This window comes from Crocodylus porosus, unplaced genomic scaffold (assembly GCF_001723895.1).
Source record: "Crocodylus porosus isolate Cpor-Errol unplaced genomic scaffold, CroPor_comp1, whole genome shotgun sequence".
NCBI lineage: Eukaryota > Metazoa > Chordata > Crocodylia > Crocodylidae > Crocodylus > Crocodylus porosus.
In genome coordinates, this window is record NW_017728943.1 from 88,097,465 (window position 1) to 88,119,962 (window position 22,498).

Consider the following 22,498-nt stretch of genomic DNA (forward strand, 5'->3'; position numbering starts at 1 on the left):
AGTAGGATAGTCTCTAAGCTTGACTTCGATGGGGTATGCACACCTAGTGAGGATGTCCATGTCAACAAAAACAAAGAATCAAAATTTCCAGACTTCTACTTTAAATCCTAAAACATTCTTCCTCCAAGCTCAAAAAAAGCAGTTCTCTTAATTGTCCTGCCACCCTCCAACCAATCAATCTTTGTAAAAGTCATTACTCACATAACACTCAGCTGAAAGAAACTAGTTTTAGCTTATCTGAGCAATGTTTTCCTTACCCATTTTTAAGAGTTGACCGAGACTCTAGGGATTAGGTAGTTATCTAAATACTAGTTTCCACTTTTTTGTTTGTAATTTATCAAAACTGGTGGTAACCAAATGTTCAATTTTAGCCCATTTTATTTGGGAAGTAGCACTTAGGTTTATAGTGTTTTTCTTGGTTTTATTCTCCTTGGTTTTAGTGTTCTTCAGACCCGCCTCATAGAAACTGAATTGAGGTAGTTACACGATTTTCCTATTATTTGGTTTTATAGCATCAGAGAAGTTTAAAAACAATAACAATGCAATAGGCTTCATGTTTGTTAAAAAGCTAAGTTGTGGACATTTTATGCAATAAAACTGACAGGAAAACAGTAAAAAACAGACAAATTGCAACATTTTATTAGAGAACAATCAAAATTGTAGAACCAAAACCACATGAGTGTTCATCATGCTTTTTACACACTGTTCCTGTACCAATAAAATGATATAATTTAATACTGGGTAGCAATACTTATAACATTTCATAAAACTGACACCCTGAAGTAAGAGCCTCTGAAGCAACAAAATACAATTACTCCCCCTACCTCAATTTGAGTCATCTGGCAAGTTTGCTGGAAAATGGTATTGTTTTTCTGCACCTTTGGTCTTTAACTGAAATCTGGATTTCTGAAAAAGCCAATGCTCTATACCGTTCAACCTTTTGTCCACATGAAGCACCAAACTGTTTCTTAAGTGCATCCTTGGTCATTAGTGACTTCTCCCATTTCTGGTTTCCCAAAGGCAGAAGGGTAATGTAGAACTAAGCAGCTGCATCTTGAGCATGGTGTTAAACACAACACAACATACAGACAAAGATAATGTTGGCATGTTATGTCTGTCTACACCCATCTAAACCATCTACAAAGAAAAGGACAGAATTACAGTAAAAGAAGAACTTTGATCTCCTACATCAGTGTTTCTCCACCCGTGGGTCACAACCCAAAAGTGGGCTGCAAGAATATATGAATGGGTTGTGAACGAACTTTAAAAATGGATCAACAAACTTTTAAGATGGAGTCTCCTTTAAGAGAGAAAAACATGGGAAACCATGGGTTTTCCCTTGCAGGCTGGCAGAGTTCCAACCTGCAAGGAGCTGCTTGGGGCCATGCCCTACACGTCCACCCCCTACCCCACACACTGGGGGGCTGGGGGCAGTGGGTCAGGAGTGAGAGGGACTGGGGCAGGACTGGCCATCAATGTTTATAACTGGGTTGTGATACAAAAAAGGTTGAGAACCACTGTCCTACATTTCAGGCATTTAAGAATCTGGAAAGGAAAAGGTCACGCCCCAAGTAAGTACTGGTACAGAAGTTTGGCTAACGGATCCGTCTGTTCACTGAACTGTTTACCTTGCCAATTATTGCTGGGTTCACGAGGTAGTTATTGACAAAGTAAACAGTTACTGCTCTAAAACAAATTAGTTTCCACTAGGATAAGGAGTATGCTAGCAGATATCTTTTGGACAGTAACCAACAATCCTGTCCTTACCCAGCAAGAAAAAAAAAAGGACAGTCAAAACAACTTTTCTTGTTTTTAAGGAATGAGATCTATAAAACTGTGTCAAACTCATCCACTTTCCTAGAAAACACTCCTATTATGATCACTGTAAATAAAAAGCAGGGAAATAAAGCAATATCTTTCAATGCTACATAAAGGCTCAAAAAGTACCTGTCATAGTGAAACCAGCAACTGCCCTGAAGGAAAGCAATCATTAGAATCCCACCACAATGACTCTGCTGGTTGTTTATCTACTTGCTAATTTTCTCTCCATTCTTGACATCTCACAAGGCCCCCTAACATCCAGTAATGTCAAGAGAATTTCTAGAAGACAGACACAGATGGACATACATGTAGACAAATGGGAACAAACAAGTCCTAAACACAGGATGTTTTCCCTACTCCAAAGCCAAGACACATGAAAGATCCTGAACTGTCATTCAAGCACCATAGATATATAAAGACTAGTCTGACCTACTATAAAATTACCCTCATGATGTGCAGGGGAGTGCAAGAGGAATTTGTGGGTTATACTTAGCTAAGGAGATCCTCAACAGTTACTAGACCATGTATATAGGACAGAATACAAGCAATTTTAGCATAGGATGGTATGGCTGCCAAGTCCATACTGGGAAATACAAGCACTTCAAATCAGGATGTAGAATGGGCTGCAACATTTTGTAACCCTAATTGATTGAACTGTCCTTTCTGCAGGGGGGCAGGGGAGTGGGGAGAGGGAGAGCTCCTAACTTCATGATAGAAAGTACCTTAGTCATGCTCAAGTGTTCCCTTTTCAACCATATGTGTCTCGTCTCCATCTTCAGAGTGAGACCAGACCTCATTCCTCTTTACATTTTTAGAATACTTATCAAGCTTTTGCCATTTTCTTTATAACATTATTTTTGCATGGCTATAGTCAAATTTGGCTAAAGACTGACTGGTTTTCCTTGGTAAAAGCTCTCAAGTGGTAGACAACTTGATTAAAGCTTAAACTATGTGCAGTCTGAGAAGAGTCATTTGCCAAGCAAGTAATGGCTGCATAAGTATCCTGCTCTGAAGAAACGGCAGGAATATTTCACAGACTTTTGGTCCAGTTCCAAGATTCCTTGCTGTTCCCAATTCATACTTCTGAGGGAAAAAAGTCTGCATTACTGTGCTGCAATACTGAGATGCTATTAGGGTATCTCTGTACTTTCCAGACATCTTTGTGCTTTGAGAGAATGCACTGCTTAATAGTTTTAAGAGTAGTAAGTGATAACAAACTTAATTGAGGGCTGTTTAGAGTAGTCTTAGGACATTTATATTAGTCTTACTTAATAATTTCAATGTCCTGTACAGAAGCAGCTGCAGCATTAGTGAGTAAAATTCACCACACTGGGGAAAAAAAGAGGGAGAGTAGCATCTGAAAGCACTTTTTTTTTTCTTATAGAAACCGAACCTGTCAGAGCAAGAAAATTCTTCCTCCAGTTAGTCAGAAGTAGAACTTCTGCTGAAAAACAAAAGGTAGTGATAGACACTTCTAATAAGCCTGATAAAAGACTACTTTAAAAAACTGGATTTAAAAAGCACACAGGCAGGCGGCCAGACAAGCAGCACTCTAGTAATTTTAAAGAAAGCATGATCATTGTGAGGCAATGAGTAGTGGGGAACTCTGAAAAAGTTGATTGCTTGTAAGGCTGCTATACTTTCATTTGAAGTTTAAGCCAAACAATTTCCTGTCTATCCTACTTCAGTTCAATAGATTAGTGGGAAAAAGAGCAACCATCTGTAAAGACATCCACATTTATCTAACAAACAGCAACACAGCTTTAGAAGGTAAAGCATACATTTCAAATGTCAGCTCTTATGCTGTTAGTTCAGTGGATAAATGGAAGTTGCTGGACTGGAATATACTTAAACCTGAAATGCAGAACAAAAAAACAGCTACTAATTTCACTTTACAAGTGATTTACAGAAGCATCCAGGTAATTCTAGGCCACAAATGTATTAAAGAACAGAACAAAAAGCCAAGATATTTCCCTGAAGAAGGCAGAACTGCCAATTCAGAAAGAATCATTTAGCCAACTGTAAATCCTAAAGCTCAAAGGAAATCTATGGATGACAAATCAGTTCACAGTGCTGTCAAAAATGCAACAATTGTGGCAGAAATAGAGAACCAGTAGGATAAGCAGTCCTACTACTCATTGCTGTGTTAGTAACATCTATAATACCATATGTAGTCTGTTCCCACATTATAAAAACATAATATTCAGGATGGGTTAGATAGCAACTATAACAATAAATATTGGTAATTGTCCACATATGCCTAGACTCTACCTTATGACCTGTACTGATTTGTATGAAATGGATACTTCCTAAACCTATTTGCCCTATGCATGTTTAAGGTCTTCTCCATGGTAAGTGCTGCATATAGATGTATTTTTGTTGCAGGTGAACAAGATGATCCCTATACTGCAAATGAAAAAGGTTCCACTGAATACACTTCTTGTGTAAGACTCTAGTACATTTCTTCCTGTTTGAGTAAAGTAAAAAGGTGTAGGTTGGACAGCACAAAATTTGACTAAAAATAAAGTTTAAACAGATCTCTTGTACTATATAAAGTAATTACTGCTCCAAAATGACATCAAGGCAAGTTTAGATAACAATAGAGAAGATGCAGTCTTTCCTAGATGTTCAACTGTTACAGTACCCTGCTGAATAACTGAAGTAATACTAACCAACCTTGGCCCCAAGCCTAACAAAAATGGTATGAATTAGCCAAGTGGTGCAAAACAGACATGTCATAGTCCTAAGGCAGAACAAAAGCCAGACAACAAGGAATTAAAAGGCTTTTCATAGAAAGCTGAGGCACTGAAATCCTTTAGTGCTGCTGGCTAGTTTAAACTGAAGAGAGATGGATCGGGGAAAAGAACCCACATACCTTATGTATAATAAACATGTTTAAAAAATGTCAATCTTGAAAACCTTTGTCTTCAAAAAGCATTTGTGTAACACAACCTCCCGTATTTCTTATCACGTCTCATTGCCTTAACTGATTTTTTGTTATGTTAAGCAATCGGCAGTTTAAAACAAAGGAAAAAAAAAGAGAAACCCTAGAACAGTCACATATACTCCTCTGTACAGTTTTGACGCAGCTTTTACGATTTAGTTCCTGCTAACAGATACTGAACAAAAGACAGCTCTCTGGGTGGTATCAGCAGCACAGCAGCTCTGCTTCAGCAAATTATTTTTATAATTGCTAAGATCAACTATCCCTAGAGTGTTTTAAATTGCTTTATTCCTCCATATGTAAGAACATTTCTTTTAATGAAAATCTTAATGGAGAATTCTCCTGCTAATTTAAAAAAGCTAAAAAAAGAGTCTATATAAACTGATTTAGGAACATTATTACTGAAGATGAAAATGAATACATTATTTATCTGGCAAAATCTTCAGTGAGGTGGGGTGTCTAACATTACTGAAAGAAGTTTTCCAAAGCTAAGACTGTATTTCATCCTACAAGCACTTTCTTGTAAAAGTTTTAAGCTCCACAGTTGAATTTGTAAACAAAAAATATCAACCCTATGCAATAAAAGGGCAAGAATGTATTTACCTTTATCAGAGTATAAATACAAATACCTGGATTTTCATTAAGACCATACTTACTTTAACAAGAACAGATCAGCTGAATCTAGAATAGATACCAGTATATAAACCAAAACATATGAAGGCTATAAAAATGCCAGTGTGTATTAAACCTGTAGCCTCTTGCCTTAATGCACACTTAAAATTTAAGAAGGTAAGGACCAAAATGGAGGTAAACTTGTACAGACTGTAAGACTTCAGTTTAAAAAATCTGACAGTTTATGACTTACCCTCTCATGTGTCAGTTGGTCTTCAAGTGAAAGTTTTGCATCATAAAGATAAGCTGGCATTCTACAGTGTGAGCTGCACAAATGCATTAAACAATATTGCAGGTAAAGAATGGCTTAGTCTAGCAATTTTATGATGTAATCGTAAAACTGATTTTTTTAAGAAGTTTCTTTTTTGCGCCCTTCTGCTAGCAAAGAATTTAAAACTGTCATGTGAACTGTATAGCCACAATACAACCAGACAAAAGAAAGTAATAACAGACCAGCTGCTTTATCCTTTTTAATAATGCTACTCCCCAATGCTGTTCTTCCTGTTGCATAGGGAAATTGTTTATTTGGCACAGTGTGAATAAAAATGTCAAAAATGGAAACAATAAAAATTTACAAAAGTCCAGTTAAGTTAGTTGTTATCAGGAAGAAAGCAGGAAAAGTCAACACCATAAGCAAAATTATAAAATAAACTAAGGGAGTAGGGCCTTCCAACAATAAACGCCATTGGAACCTTCTAGCTACAACACAATGCACAAATTATTGTTTATATCATGATTAGATTGCTAGAGAGTTTACCCCAGGTCTTATTGTGCTCTAACTTAGAGTGCCCTGTGCACAAATGGCAAAGAAGCATTGATCAACATATTTCACATTGTACATTTTTTCTTTATTCAATCTCAAGTTTTAGTGCAGATAAAGATCTGTAAAGTCCTGTAAACTCTGGCTGCAGTCCAGCAGTCTGTACCAATTGCTTCTTGCAGATAGCACTTTCTTCTCTCACTTTTACAAAGCAGTGTTTCAAACTGTGGTATCACCAAAGTCCTTGTTCCAGCGAATGTATGCATCCACGGTTTGAGGGCTCAAACTGCGCTTTATCTTCTTCAAAGACTCTGTGAAATCCGTCAATTTGATATTCCTCATCTAAACAAAAATGCAGAGGCCTTTTAGGACAAAAATGGTTTTATGTAATTCTGTTTACTCAAATTTATGCTTTTAACTTGATGGGGGTGGAAGGGTGAAGAAATAAGCAAGGTAAATGGATGTTATTTTGGTTACTCAAACCCAAATTAAAAGATTACAATAAGAAGCTCTATAGATAGGACCTTAGAAATAAATAAATTGGACAATCCTAATTCAGCCAAGACCAAAATAAAGTGAAATGTTGCCTCATTCCTCTAGATGGCAGTTGCTAGTGCCTATGAAGAGGCAAGTATCTATAGAAGCAGCATGACCTTGTTCATGCTGTCCCCTTTTTCACAGATAACAGGATTAAGATGTCAGCAAGATTTTGTTGTGTGGTGCCACCAGTCTCAAGAAAGCACATATGCACAGACAGTATCCCCTTACACCTGAACACAATTTAGAGTGTAATTTCAGAATATTGCTCTAAGAAATCAAGTGAACAGTCAGGATATACAAAGAAGTAGGAGACAAAAGTTTATTCAAGTAAGGGCAGAACAGTCAGGCTGGTAAAAAGATCATCTGCAAGGCAAACAACATTTTCTACATCTTCCACGTCCTTAGACAGCTTTGTTTCTATATCCCATGGTCCTAATACTTGTGTCATTAAATAAGTGCACGTTACAATTTTAGAAATTCTTGAGCCTTGCATTTGTGTGGCAGCAGCAACCTTCAAATAGCACAAGACATTTTCATGCAGCAGCTTTTTATATTTAATACAATCAGATCCCACAGCAACAAGGATTTCTGCTACCTGTACAATGAGCCTATGACTCAAACATGGCTGCCTGAGTACGCTTAAAGCAGAAGGAAAGTACACACAAATCATATGGTTAGTACAGCTAGAGGGTTGTTGCAGCTATGCTGGTCCTATAAATGTGTAAGAGGTTTCTTTTCTGGTATGTTTTTTGGACCAACTGATGTTAGACATGCTTTTGGGCACAAAATCACCATTTAGCCACTCCACTACTTTTGCTGCCTCCCCTATCAAAGGCAAATCTTCAGAGTACAAATACAGTTTACAAGTATAGCACAAAGTTGCGGGAGTCTTATTTTCCAGGGTGAAACCACTTTTTATCTGAGTTACTTTACTTCAAAGAGGAGCTTGGACAATTAAGTTGCACCGCTAGAGAAATAAGCAACTGTGAAATTAAACTTCCCCCTCCAACATGAGAAATTAGGACCTGGCTTTATTAAACTGCAGCAGAGCCAACTCTTTATAGTAATTTTGCTCTGAAAATTAATATTTTCAAACTGTAATTTAACAAGAGTAGTTTTGAACTAGTGATAATAGGAAAACTTCTGCATCTTAAAAAACCCCAAAACAACCTTATTGAGACAAACATGGATTCAAAGCCACTTATTTAATATTGGCCAACTTGAGCACTGCAGGCTCCCCACCCCCTGCCCCCAATATATTTTTTTTTGGTATACAGAAGCCTAAGCACATTGATTATGAAGACGTAAGTTTAACTAGCACCATTATCTCAAACACGGTTCTTGACACAGGGGACAACGATTGCCTATGGAAGCTGATATGTGCACTACCTGTTCATCAACCTGCTCTCACCCGCAGAAGTGGAAACTAAAGCAGGCAGCTTACCCCTGAGTGAAACAGTACAGCACTACTGTAGCTTAGCTTCCAGCCACTAAAGGTTGAAAGCAAGCAGGTGGACAGCTTCTGCTCAGCAGTTGCTCTGCATGAAGCCTTAGTTACTTAATAACGTGCTGCTATTTGATGGTTTATCCATTCCCTTTCTCAGTCCAGCTTTTATGACCATTTGCTATGTATAAAAAGAGCATTTCAAAATGGCTCCTAGAAGTCATTAATATGCCTTTTACCATTATTGGCAAATATAATTTTTTGACTTTTTAAAAAGCTGATAAATCACTACTAAACTTATTTAAAGGATTTCATGTTACCAATATTTTTAGGGGGCTTTTCACTTCAAAATGAAATATTACTGTTTTGTGGTTAATACACAGCACATAGATTTCATAGACATTAGGGCTGGAAGATCATTGAGTCCAGCCCCCCCCACCCAAAGGGCAGGAAGTCAGCTGGGGTCACAGGATCCCAGCAAGATAAGCATCCAGTTTGCTCTTGAAGGTGGTCAATGTTTAATTTAGATCAACCTCCGCTGGCAGACTGGGGGCTCCCACAGTAAAGAAAACGGAGATCAAGTCCAGCCCCCGCCCAAAGGGCAGGAAGTCAGCTGGGGTCACAGGATCCCAGCAAGATAAGCATCCAGTTTGCTCTTGAAGGTGGTCAATGTTTAATTTAGATCATAAAAATTAGACAATATTTTATTTTAGAAATCTATGCATCCTACCCAAAAAAGAAAAAAAAGGTATGGGAAATTATCATACCTCACTTGCTGACATATTCTTCACCTGTTCTGGTTTTAGTTCTGTCAAAAAAATAAACTCTATTAGTTTTACAGGAAATACCAAGACTTTGGATGCTTAGGAACATTTTACATAGTTTTAGTCAGAAAAGTGGCTAAACCAGCAACTCTATCTCAGTGGATCTGTTCCTTATGTATTCAGATCTGATGACTGAAGCTTTAGTGATTTCATCTTCTTGGCTTTTACTCCTTTTAGCTCTGCTGAATCAGCATAACCAAGACAGAAACCACGAACAACCTACATGTTGTATAGGATAAATAAACATATATATGTATATATTTGTCACCTGTCTACTATATACATGTATATAGATATAGATGTATTTATTTAGTAGACAGGTAACAACCCCCTGAAGTGGGGTAATTTTCCCCAACATAGAAGCGACTTACTCCTGAAAGAATCAGGGAGAAAATAAAATGCCCCTTTCCCCATAGTCAACCTGTGTAGATCATAATGGTTTATCTAAACCATTTCTGTCCATGTCTATCTTAGGGTAGCTAATACTAAAATGTAAAATAGGCTCTTAACTGCTTGCCATCTACAAACAAAATGCAGTAGCAGCCAGCTACTGAAGGCAGCTAACACCCAGGATAGCTGCATGTCTGTTGCATTTCTGTTTATTACTGATATTGGTGTAATTTTTATTTTAAAAAAATCAATTCAAATTGTACCAGAGCATGCGTTTTACTCTTCCCCACTCTGTCGACAGAATTGTTGTTGAATAAACCCCTACATACAAATCAAACAAGTGTGTAGAGGTTTAAATGCAATGATTCCATGGTCAGTGGGGTTATAATGTGAAAATAGACTGCAAAGGGATTAACATGAGACATTTATTTACCCTGTAGTTTCCTTCTCCCTAGTAGTGAATGAGTCAAGGTGGACATCAGAGAGTTACAAATAGAAGGAACTTATAAAAACATATTGAGACAAGTCAGAAGCAGGGAACTGCAAGCCACAGAATCTTAGGGTTTGGTTTGGTTTTTGTTGGGGGGTGGGGATGAGGGGGGTTAAACTTTTTTCTTTCATACGAAGAAAATGCCACATACGTAGCATTTACACTGGAAATAAAATGCACGGACATTTTAATACAGCAGTTTAATGCACTGTTTCAATTTACAGAAGGAACAGATAAGGGTATCACTTATGAGATGCTGATTGGTGCTATAACATCCCAGTTTTCACAATATATGAAATACTTTTTCCCATAAATTTTCACTCAACTCATGACTGACTGCCCATTAAAAGTGGCTATGGGGGGTAGAACAAAGAAACATGGAGCTACTTGGTAACAAAGTTCAGTATGTAGTACATTTGCAAATCCACATACTAGGATTTGTACCTAGTGTCTCAAATCCATGACCCATTTTAAACACCATTCACAACCACGTGATGGTGATGCAGAGACTAACTGTATCCTCTGACTAAACAAATCACTGCCTATCTGAAATCTAATTCCAGACTTCAAAGTAGTGAGCAAAGTGGACGAGTGTGGATCTGCACAGACAATACTTGGGTACTCTATGGTGTGAAGTAATCATAATTTCTTCATAAAAAAACACCTTGTGCTGACACACAGTACAACATTACCAAACAGTAGCAATACCTAGAAGGCATAGACAGAGAATTAAGTCATATGCCTTTCTGAAACAAGCATTTTTTTGGCTCCAGCTTTGCCAATGATTTTATCAGCAAGTTTCAAAGACGGCAATATCACAGGGGTAGCCACAACTGAATGGACTTATAACTGTCATTCAAAAGGTACATCTGGTATTAACAGGCTGAAAGGCAAATGAATCTGGTGAATTAATAAGTGTTCCCCTTGTGGTAGCACCTCCAGAATATTACAGACCATCAGCCTCCAAAAAATTGTTCTCATCCAATTCATGAAGCAAACAGAGCATACAATTAAGCAAGTAGGGATAGACAAAGATGAGGGTTCAGTTACCCTGGAAAGAAACTGGGATATGTACTATAAACTAAGGCAAAGAATGTTAAAATGTGTCATCTGCAGGGCGTCGATAATGTTTCCTTTTGTCATGTAGTGACAAATTGTAAAGCAAAACTAGACCTATCTTACCATGCACACCTCCCAACACCTCCTGGGTCTAACTTAAATACGTTAATTTAGAGAGACAAAGGAATAAGGGGGAAGACAGTAACAATGCATTCAGAAGGTCCTGAAGGCATTTAATTTTGCCCAGAAAATCTATGTGAAGAGCTAACTTCTTACCTCGAATAGGGCCCAGTGCTGCATCCTTTGCTAGTGCAGTTAGATCACTTCCTGAATATCCATCTGTCATTCTTTATAAAAATGTTAGAAGGGAGAAAAAAAAATATGGAACAATCTTGCAATATCTCCACATCTCCAAGCAAATTCTACTAAAAAGGTAAACAGTATTTTCCTCAGGAAAAAAAAAAAGCTATGGACATTACATAAACATACTAGTTTGAACATACTTCTGAAGTAAAGATATTTTACCTATTAACATAGTAATAAATCAGTATTAAATGTAAAACAGCATGCTAGAAAAGCAAAGCTGAATACTGCAACCAAAAAATATTTTATAAAACACTTGCTTTTAAGCAGATGCATTAATTGTCTTTAGAGTGACCCCTAGCTATTAAGTGCCCTATACTCTAAACTACTTGCTTTAAAAAAAAAACCCCACCTTAAAATACATCTTGCATATGTTTTTTAACCTCACTGGGCATGTCCTTACATGCAGGGATGTGTTGTTGCTGCAGCAAAAATAGCAACAGCACAAATTTATGCCACTGCTTTTTGCTGCTGTGCATGCTCCTGTATGTGGGGTTGGTGCAGGGCAAATTGTTCCAGGTGGGGTAGGGGAGGCTGAGGACAGCACCTGTACTGGCCTCAGAAGCCTTACCTGGGGGCCTCCCGAGGCAGCAGTGGCAGCAATCCAATGCCACAGAGCCTGGCTCCAGTTTCTTATTCCTTCACAGGCAAGGTCAGCTCCAAGATTACTGCACTAGGCAGCACACTTAGGGGAGGCAGTGAGCAGCCAACAATGGCAAAAGAACAGGTTAAGAGCTATTTAGAAAAGCTGGACACATACAAGTCCATGGGGCTGGATGGGATGTACTTGAGGGTGCTGAGGAAGTTGGCTGTTGAGATTCCGGAGCTACTGGCCATCATCTTTGAAAATTCATGGCAATCAGGAGAGGCCCTGATTGGAAAAGGGCAAACATAGTGCCCATATTTAAGAAAGGGAAAAAGGAGGATCCAGGGAACAACAGCCTCACCCCAGTCCCTGGAAAAGTCATGGAGGAGATCCTCAAGAAATCCTCAAGCATTTGGAGAAGGTGGTGAGTCAGCATGGATTCACCAAGGGCAAGTCATGCCTGACCAACCTGGTTCCTTCTATGATGAAATGACTGGTTCTGTGGACATGGGGAGATCAGTGGATGTGATGTACCTTGACTTCCACAAGTCTTTTGATATGGTCTTCCACAACTTTCCTGCAGGCAAGCTAAGGAAGTATGGGTTAGATGAATGGACTGTAAGGTGGACAGAAACTGGCTGGAGCATCAGGTTCAGAGGGTAGTAGCCAACAGCTCGATACCTAGTTGGCAGCCAGTATCAAATGGAGTGCCCCAGGGGTCGGTCCGAGGGCCAGTTTTGTTCAAATGTCTTCATCAGTGACCTGGAACATGGCATAGAGTGCACCCTCAGCAAGTCTGCAGATGACACCAAGCTACGGGAAGTAGTAGATACGCTGGAGGGTAGGGCTAGGATTCAGAGTGATCTAGACAAATTGGAGGATTGGGGCAAAAGGAATCTCATGAGGTTCAACAAGGACATGGACAATTGCAAAGTCCTGCACTTAGGACGCAACAATCCCATGCACCAGTACAGGCTGGGGGCTGACTGGCTGGGCAGCAGCTCTGCAGAAAAGGACCTAGGGGTTACAGTGCACAATAAGCTGAACATGAGCCAGCAGTGTGCTCTTGTTGCCAAGAAGGCTAAAGGCATACTGGGCTGCATTGGGAGGGGTGCTGCCAGCAGGTCAAGGCAAGTGAATATTCCCCTCTATTCAGCATTGGTGAGGCCATATCTGGAGTACTGTGTTCAGTTTTGGGCCCCCACTATAGAAAGGATGTGGACAAATTGGAGAGAGTCCAACAGAGGGCAACAAAAGTGGGTGGGGGGCCTAGAGCACACAACTTATAAGGAGAGGCTGAGAGACTGGGTTTAGTCTAGGGAAGAGAAGACAAGGGATTAAATAGCAGCCTTCAACTACCTGAAGGGGGGTGGGTTCAAAAGAGGATAGACTGTTCTCAGTGATGGCAGATGACAGAACAAGGAGCAATGGTTTCAAGTTGCAGCAAGGGAATTTTAGGTTAGATATTAGGAAGTACTTTCTCACTAGGAAGGTAGTAAAACACTGGAACAGGTTATTCAGAGAGGTGGTGAAATCTGCATCATTGGAGGTTTTTAAGACCTGACTAAACAAAGCTTTGGCTGGGATGATCTACTTGTGGATGATCCTGCTCTGAGCAGGGGGTTGGACTAGATGACCTCCTGAGGTCCCTTTCAACCCTACTTTTCCATGACTATTATTCTGGTGGTGCATGCTGCTACCATGTGTGGTGTACTGCTTTTTTTTTAGTGGTGAGGTTTGGGGTTTTTTTGGTTTTTACAGCTGCATCTCCAATTGTCAAAAAAAAAAAACTATACTGAAAATTAGCAATGTGGCAAACACCTGCATGTTCACCACATGCGGTTTGTGGCGTCTTAGACTGCACATGTGCACTCATGGGGACACACCCTATGACTAACATAACAAACGCTTTTATTTTGCTTCTACCACGTCAGATTTCCTGGATGACGCACTCTAGTGCAAGACTTGGACTCTGATTAACAGCAGAACACAACAAAGACTAAAAGGAATAAGCTGGGGGGTGGGGGGAAAGAGAGGAAGTTTATACAATGCAGTGTGTTATTGAGGGCAAATCTCATATCATGAAAGTAATTATCCCTTACGTTTATAACTTCAGTTGATACACTTTTTTCCATATTATCTGGCCACAGCAAATAATACTTACATACTTAATACATCAGGTACTATAACTATCTTACTGGTTTCTACTGATATCCCATACTACAAGGTAAGAGTGCCTTCTATGTAAAAACAGCGATAGTGATACAGCTGATAAGTGTGTCCCTTTGGGTAACGTATTAAAAAAAACCTAAAGCAAAAACGTATATTTTTAATCATAGAGGAAGTTATCGTTAGAATAGAAGTGCTTTTCAAAAATGTAGGTTTTGTTACATTTCCCAGCGATGGTCAGATACTGGGTGGGCCCTATTTCCTCTGAAGGTTTATTCCATGACTGAATCCCTGAACCAACAAATGACGTATCCTCAGACTTTGCAAACTGCATGTTCCAAATCTAGCGCAACTGTACGTGGTTTAGATTAGGGATGGTGAGCCAAGGGCTAAATCTGGCCCCCAGTGCCCTGTCATCCAGTTCACGGGGAGCCCGCATTCTAAGACTGTATGTTTCTGAAGGCAGATGGAGATAGTATCTTCAAAAATACTTCAGATTCTGACCACTAACCACCATCATCTCAGTTTGTCTGGTATTAACGTTAGAATTTGCTGCTCTCAATTCAAAAGCTAGTTTTTTGTAGGTATTCTGACTACAATCGTGGCTGTTGTGGAAGTTGAAAGGAGCTAGAGTTGAGTATCACGGGAATGCTGCTGCAGCTGTGGCCACAGCATCTCAAAAGACTTGAATTCCACAAAAATGGAAACCAATCCTTTTTTTTATACTGAAAAGACTGATTGTACAAAATAACAGTAGTGGTAAAGGACAGTGAGACCTGCTTACTGTGCACCGTGCCTTTCTGAAAACAGCCATTACTTAAATGCCGAGCTTTACAACAGCAGTTAAAGCAACTCATTCATGATGTAGTTAGCAATATGCACCCCATTATTATTTTAGGGGACTTTGGGGCAGAAAAACTTGTTGATTATAAAGAATTAAACAACAGAGCAAATCCTATATACGTTCCAAATAAGGAGATGTGAACATAAATCAAACAAAGTCTGTAGCAGGAAAAGTGAGACCATAAAGAAGTTGCGCACTTAATTTGGTTTGTATATGGTGCATAAAATCTGCCATCAGCACCTAATTCCTTTTTATTCAGTCTGGTGCTAGCACCAGCAACATTAAACTCCATGTAAGAATTAAGATGACAATGAGCAATGATTGTGCCTCAAATATGTAATGCTACGGATACAAAAGGCTGACATATAAGCCCAGAGAACCATGCATGCCAACATTACTACTACTACTACTACTGGCTATACTGGAGCCATTGAAATTCTTGATGCTATCTACCTTATTCAGTTTTCCTTCTCTTCCTGGTCTACCAAGATGACTTCACCTCCTCAAAAATATGGTCAGAGAAAAAACTTGTGCTTCTGTTAAAGAATATTTCTTAAATTCTCTTCATTTTCTGTCCCCAAAAGAACATTTATAATGCAAACACTTTTAGAGGATAAGCATATAGCTATGTAGTGAACCTTACAAGTGAAAAAATAATTTTCACTATGGATAAAAAAAATCACTTTTAGGGCTATTTCAATTCAAGTTCAGATAAAAATACCAGAAAGATCACACAAATTACGAAGTCTCTGCAATTTTGTGCTTGCAATTTCTGTATTACCAACCCCAAGAATCTACAAATCATGAAAAAGCAAAACCCAAACCAATGAGATGCTTTTTCAACCTGAAATGCACACAAAATGTATAAGCAGGTGCTCTCTTTTGGCAGCAGGGAACAAGATGGGGCTTGCCCAGAGTATGGATGGGAAGGAGCTTCTTCTGCTCCTGCCTCAGGCAGAGTGCTGATCAGCTTGTTTCAACAGCAGACCTGGGTGGTGAGAAAATAGTATGAACAGTACTCTTACAGTCTCAGAAAAGGGTGGTACTGCCTTCATATCTTCCAGAATATGTACAGTTCATTCTAAAGTTATACATTATTAGCATAAATTCTACTCAAAGTAAACTGAAGTAGCTGAAATGAATGCTAGAAATATTGCTGGTCCACAGTATAATAATGAAGTACTCACCTAGCTAGTTGGGCCAGCTCTTTTTGGGTCAATGGGCTTCCTTGTTTGCTTAAAAGGTTTTTTAGTAAAATCAGTCTGGTCTGAAAAGAAACATTCATCAGTTATAAATTACTTACAAAACTGAATGATTATTACTGAATAATAGTTTTGTGAACTAAGCAGATATATTATGCTTGTAGTATTTATGTTGTTCATATTTATCCCTCTTAAATAAAGACACATGAACTCATTACACACTAAATCAGTAAGTCCACTGGTTTCAGCTGTACAATCATGGTTACTGCACTAGAATCCTGAAATTCTTCTTTTCCTGCTGCTGGAAAGCTAATGAGTAATGCTGGGGGAAGGGGTATTTTTAATGTTGAAAGAAACTAGCTTTTAATGCTGAAACAAACTAGATTCTAGCAGTTACCTTTTACATTAAAGAATCTCATCTTAAACCAAACAAGCCTGGTTCTGCAAATATAAAATAATATGGGCAGATCAAAACATGCCCTTGGTTATTTAAAATAATCACATTGCTTGTGATGGCAAGTTGTTCAAGGAGGAGGGAACAGCTACTAGCAGATTTGATATGAATAGGAATCCTATAATACAAGAACTTAAACCATTCTAAGTGTAATTAGGATATTCGGGGGAGGTTGAAGGGAGATGGGGAGGGAAAACTCCTACACAATAAACATTAAATAAAAGAAAAAGTCAATAGTTCGCAATGGTCTACAGCTCTGAAAAACTTAGGAAAGTTTTCAAAATTCAGAGAAAAAAAAGTACATAAATCCACTTACCTCCTCATTTGGTAAAGATACATACACCCGTTTGGTGAACCGTCTGAAAAACAGTAACGTTTTATTGCACGAGAAGAGGCCCAATTAAAGGGGGGACGAAATCAAACAAAAACCCCCTTAGGAAATCTTAGGGAAGGAGTAACACATCTGAAACCATTTGTCCTGGGGTAAAACAAATCCAGATGCAGATGCATAAAAAAAATAGAACTGGAGTCAGAAGATACTGTAGTATACAATAGATATAATTTTAGTAATGCCACTATTGTTTCTTCTTTCTTCTCAGAAGAATGGACATATGAAAGCAAGGCCCAGATAGGTCTCTGTCTGTTATTTAAGCACAGAAACATTATACTGCCTGAACTCAAATCAACATTCTTTCTGTTCAGAAAAACCAAGGCTAATGCTATTCCTTTAGATAACAGAGGGTGTGCATACTACTCAAGTATATTTAGAGGGTTATTTTGGTGTACAAAAGTGTAGTTTGCTTTAGCTACAGTGAAATTTTGCCTATGTGGAAAATTTCTTCAACATACAGTTTATAGGAAAATGTTTGATGAGTGGCTCCCAAACTGCAGAACCACACTACCAAACCCAATATAAAAAACTATAAAAGAAAATGGCAATGCATAGGATACACATTAAATACTAGGATACAAATCCAGAAGTTTTAAAGATAGAAACATCATGCACAACCATTGTCTTAAAGGATTAAGCCCTATAACACTCACAGGAAGAAAGAAAAAAAATGTTCCTGTAGCTTTAAAATATTCACATATAAGCTTCCCTCCTCAGGGATTCCAATGATTGCATAGCCAGATTCTTCAGAAGACCCTTCCACCCAAGTTAGGAACACCACTACAACCAGAAGTAACAAAATTATGTTCCATTCACTCTTAATACCTTCTTGCACTAGCCACCACTGCAGAATCTCTAAAATACCTTGAGAAGCAGTATTCATGATTAAGCCAATACTAGCAAGACTGTATTCTTCAATCAAGGACAAAGAAAGGTGTGAATGTGATAGATTATGACAGAACTGTTGAGTATTTCTTTTGGGTATTGGATGTATGAAAAGTCTGGTGTTGTTTCTATGAAAGCGGCTAATGTCAGACTTCTCTCTGCTCCATTCTTTGGGCCTAAAGAAACTGAAAGAGGACTACACGATGAATGGGTTTGGACAGAATATTGGATTGGATCCAAGATACTATTGTTTTATACTATTTTAGATTCATGGCACTAAGTACACAGGTATCCCCAAGAGAAGACTGAAGCACTTAAAGAAAACCCACAACTTACCAAACTACACTAACAAATCTGTCCAGTACAATTTGAAAAACAAGATACTTAAACAGTAAAATGTGTAGTTTATAAAAGGAAGTATTTTAAATTGAATTGTAACCATGTGTGCTAAAATGGGAATAACTCTAGTACCTGAGAACAGCATCATCAAGCTCTTGTGGCCTGTTAGTTGCCCCCATTACAAGTATTCTGTCTTCTCCAGAAGACTGCACCTATAATTTTGTAAAACAAGATACTTGATCATTGCTTAGTTGTCAGTTTCTAAAATCATCTATAAAGACAACTTAAATAGGGCACTACCTGAATATTAATGTTATGTTGGCCTGCTATAAGCCATTTTAGTTTTGGTTTTAGAAAACAGAGTGTTTTGACTCTTAGAGATTCTGTGTAGGATGCAAAGGCAGCTTAGCCCCAAATTTACCTGAAATGGCTAAGGCTGCCAATTAGACAAGACAGTGCTGAAAAACTGTATCACAAAAGAATTAAAAAATTTGGTCACCCTTAGAAGGCTCCATTTAAAAAAAATACCATAGCAAACAAAGAAAACCACCAGGCAAAATTGGTTTAACATTTAAAAATGCTGCTCCTTCAAAAAAAAAAAAAAAAAAAAAAATACCCAGCTTCACTGCCACTCAACCTTGAAACTACTTTGAAACAGAAGAGGAAATCTAGAACAAAAAAATCACAGCAGCTCAAGAACTTCTGCATCAGATTATAGGTCTAACTCCGTCCAGTCTGCTGAGTAAGACTACAAACTTATATTACATTTGCCCCAGGATATGCTGGGACAAAGTGCAGTTGTTCAAATCCCCACATGTGATGCCCCGAGATAAATCCTAAAATGGTTCATAGGATAAAAAGTACTAAAAAATTATCCCAGCACAGCGCAAAATGTGTCTGAGTGGATCTCAGTATTGTATCTTTAAAACGTTTCTTTCCATGCCATTGATATTTTAGTAGGAAACTATATTTTTACTTCGTTTGCATCCTGTCACTTGTAATTAAAGAACGATATTAAAATAATAAAAAGGTATGTACCTATTATATATATTTTATTATTATAGATATCAAACCTCTTTACACTAGCTCAGCTGTAAATGGTATAAGCCTAATTAGTGGTTGACCAGGATCCTTTCTTAAATCTCACATTCCCTCCTAGTGAAATCAAACTCATTACACAACAAATCCTCCAACAGCAGAAAAGCGATTTAACAGCATAAGCCTTTTCATCTTACCAGATTCTAGGTATCCATTCTACTTAGTATTACTACAGACATTGAGCTCAACTGTCTCCAGCTGACCACTCTCAACAAGCGGTGGGTTCTTCCTCATGCCCAAAGTACAAGTTTGACCCATAGTTCTTCTATGGGTATTGTCCCACTATTTTTCCCCCACCCATGCAACACCATAGCCCATCCACAGTTATTCTCCTCAGACCACTCGCTGTGATATTGCAGCAGGCTGACTGGCACAAAATAGAGGGTATTTGCAAAAAGAGTTACTGGAACAACGTGTGTTCATGCAAATATTCTCAATACAAGTGAGAACTCATGGCAGAGGTGATATCTTTTATTAGACAAACTAGAAATTTGCAAAAACAAATCTTTATTTGCAAGCTTTCAGGCACAGGCACCCTTCTTCAGGCATAAGAGAGTGCAAAGATTGTAAAAGTTCTCCTAGGTAGAAATGCAAATTCATTTTCAGAATGAAATGAAAATGAATTTGCATTTCTACCTAGGAGAACTTAGGAATTGGACAACCCTGGCCTAGCTGACAGTAAAGGAGAGACTAAGCTAGGGGATGGTGCTGGATTGCAACAAATTCCAACAGGATGGTAAGGCCATGAGGAGGAAACAGTGATGGTGCAGGAGACCAGTGATGCCTGTCCCCCTCACATCCAGAGCCAACCAGGCAGCAAAGTAGATGCCAGTGTCAACAGGAGCCACAAAACTGTTCCAACATGCTCAGCTGGAGCACTTAGGCCTCTGTCATCTACCATTCTTTCTAGATGACAGTGTGCAAGTCTCCATGAACTTCTTCTCAGGCCTGTGTGACTCCCACAATCTTAAGGACAGATGTCCAGCACTGACGCCTGTCAGCACTGACATCTTAAGGACAAATGTACAGTAACCAAGTCTGAACAAGCTTCAGTAGGAACCATGTGGGGCTGAGAAGTCAAGGCAGCAAGAATACATTTCTGTACAGAATTCCTGGTAGATGCTCTTCCTCTGGAGCAGGACCTGAAATGCCAAGACATAACAACCTTGCAGGTGCCAAAGGAGAAACTGCACAGTGAGTTACTGCCAGAAGACCTCCAGTACCAGATAGAATACCTCATTTCCGGATTAGAGACTGAGCTATTAGTCTATTCAGGAAATGTATCTTATGTCTATTATCTTGTTCCCTGCAGATGTGAGACCTAAAGGCCTACATGTCTGAGCAGGTGCTTAGGATCAAAGTTTGTTTGAGATAGTAAAGGCACCATCTGAAGTGGAAAATGCATAATCACATGATATTGCGCACCAGAATGAATACACACCAGAAATCTATCAAAGACAGGAATACCCAATTACCTGTGGGGGCACATTTCTCACAAGAAAACCACTCTCTCCCCAATCTCCCAGTTCTAATCCTCAAAGGAAACTTACAAAAACCTTCTCAGAGATGAGCCTATGAACTCCACTTCATCAACCTCCTGGATACTAAAAATCATGGACTAAATACAGACATTGAATTTATGACACACTGTAACCTGCCTGACATCTGACTCCCCAGGTACCTCTCCACTATTTAACATCTACATTCATTCCCCTTCTCCCCCACCACCCAGCCTGTCTCTCACCCACTGACTCCTCAAATTACAATCTTCACTGGCTACCTATCTTGCATGCATACCAGCCCAGCCTCTGGCTTCTTTACTATTTATTCCATCCAGGAAGAGCACACACCAACTGCAGAGATTTCCTCAGCCTGATGAAGAGTTTGTAAACCTGAAAGCTTGCTAATAAAACGTCTTCCCCCTCAACTACTTAAGTTGGGCTAATAAAATATATCAGATTCACCCAAAGAACCTCGTCTACCTAATCACATGATAGGCAGATCTTGAAGGCTGGGGTAAGACCACCATCACGGAAAGGAGATAAATAGCTTCCCTAAACTAAGAAAAATAATGACAGTCTTAGTCCTTCAAAACAAAGGGACAGGATCCATATAACAAAGCATCCCAAGATGACAGTGGTTTATAGCACTAAATATCAAAAGTGCAAAAGACTGCAAGGAAATAGTGCTACATCCAACCTGAAGACTAAAGAAGGTGAAAAGACAGAAGACCCGTCATCTTTCACAACAAAAGAGAAGAAAGAACAGAAAATGCAGAAGCCCTGAACAGAGGGTATTCTGAGACACAGACAGATGGCAGAAAAGATTGATGGATAATATGTTGTCAATATGATGTGTGCATTCATTACCTTTTATTTGTTTGGCATGAGGAGGTGCATGACTACGGAACATCCTACAAATATGGTTAAACTAAGGCAGTAAGTCTTGAAGCTCAAGGCATATATGCACAGTTATAGGTAGAATATGTACATGGAAAACAGTCAGTGGAGAAGTATCTAAATTGCTGCTCAGTGAAAAAGTGAGAAATATAACTGGTAGTGCTCAGCCCCATGTGCCTCATTTCCACTGGCCCCCACTACCCTCACCAAATTCAGCTAACACACAAGTAAGATACTTACACCATCAAATTCTATTAAAAATTCTGTTTTCAGGCGCCTACTAGCATCATGTTCACCTTCTCTTCTTTCACATAAAAGGCTATCAACTTCATCTAAAAGAAGGGAAAAAAATCTTTGTTAAGGGTTTTAATCCATGTTACAGTCAGTGAGACAAGTATATATCAAGGTTTGAATCAAACATTGTTAGTGCGGGGCTCCAATAAAACTCTGATGTTTATTCTTCAAGAGACAGAACCTGGGAAATTAAGGAATATATTTCTACATGCTTCAAATAGTGTGGCCAATGTCACTGGTACATGATCACCATTTTGACGCAACCTGACAAGAACAAGGTATGCATTCTAATACTGGTAGGTAACTCCAAATGGAATAAGACTTTTTTTCCAGCAAGTTACATATAAACATGCTCTGCAAGTAGAAAACACTTGGCATGTAAAGCTATCTATGGAAAATTGTTTCCTTATTTAAGCTTCTTTCACACACCAGTTGGATACTGGGACAGAAAGTGAAGCCTGCTCAGATGAACCAAGCCCCTCACATGAAATACTGCTTTGAAAACAGCTAATTGCTGAGCCCTTCAGATC

At 38.8% G+C, this 22,498-nt stretch overlaps 1 protein-coding gene across 1 annotated transcript in view; it reads right to left on the reverse strand.

Annotated features, from left to right (window-relative positions):
- Positions 1 to 3,544: 3,544 nt before the first annotated feature.
- The window catches only part of SPAST (spastin), a 51,656-nt gene continuing 32,702 nt past the window's right edge, over positions 3,545 to 22,498 (reverse strand). Inside the window, exons 9-15 of the mRNA XM_019549748.1 lie at positions 21,915 to 22,006; positions 18,310 to 18,389; positions 16,879 to 16,921; positions 16,094 to 16,173; positions 11,221 to 11,291; positions 8,949 to 8,989; positions 3,545 to 6,539 (exon numbers count right to left, since the gene is read on the reverse strand). Of these exons, the coding sequence (XP_019405293.1) occupies positions 6,417 to 6,539; positions 8,949 to 8,989; positions 11,221 to 11,291; positions 16,094 to 16,173; positions 16,879 to 16,921; positions 18,310 to 18,389; positions 21,915 to 22,006 (530 nt within the window). The 3' untranslated portion in view covers positions 3,545 to 6,416. The remainder of the gene's footprint in view (positions 6,540 to 8,948; positions 8,990 to 11,220; positions 11,292 to 16,093; positions 16,174 to 16,878; positions 16,922 to 18,309; positions 18,390 to 21,914; positions 22,007 to 22,498) is intronic.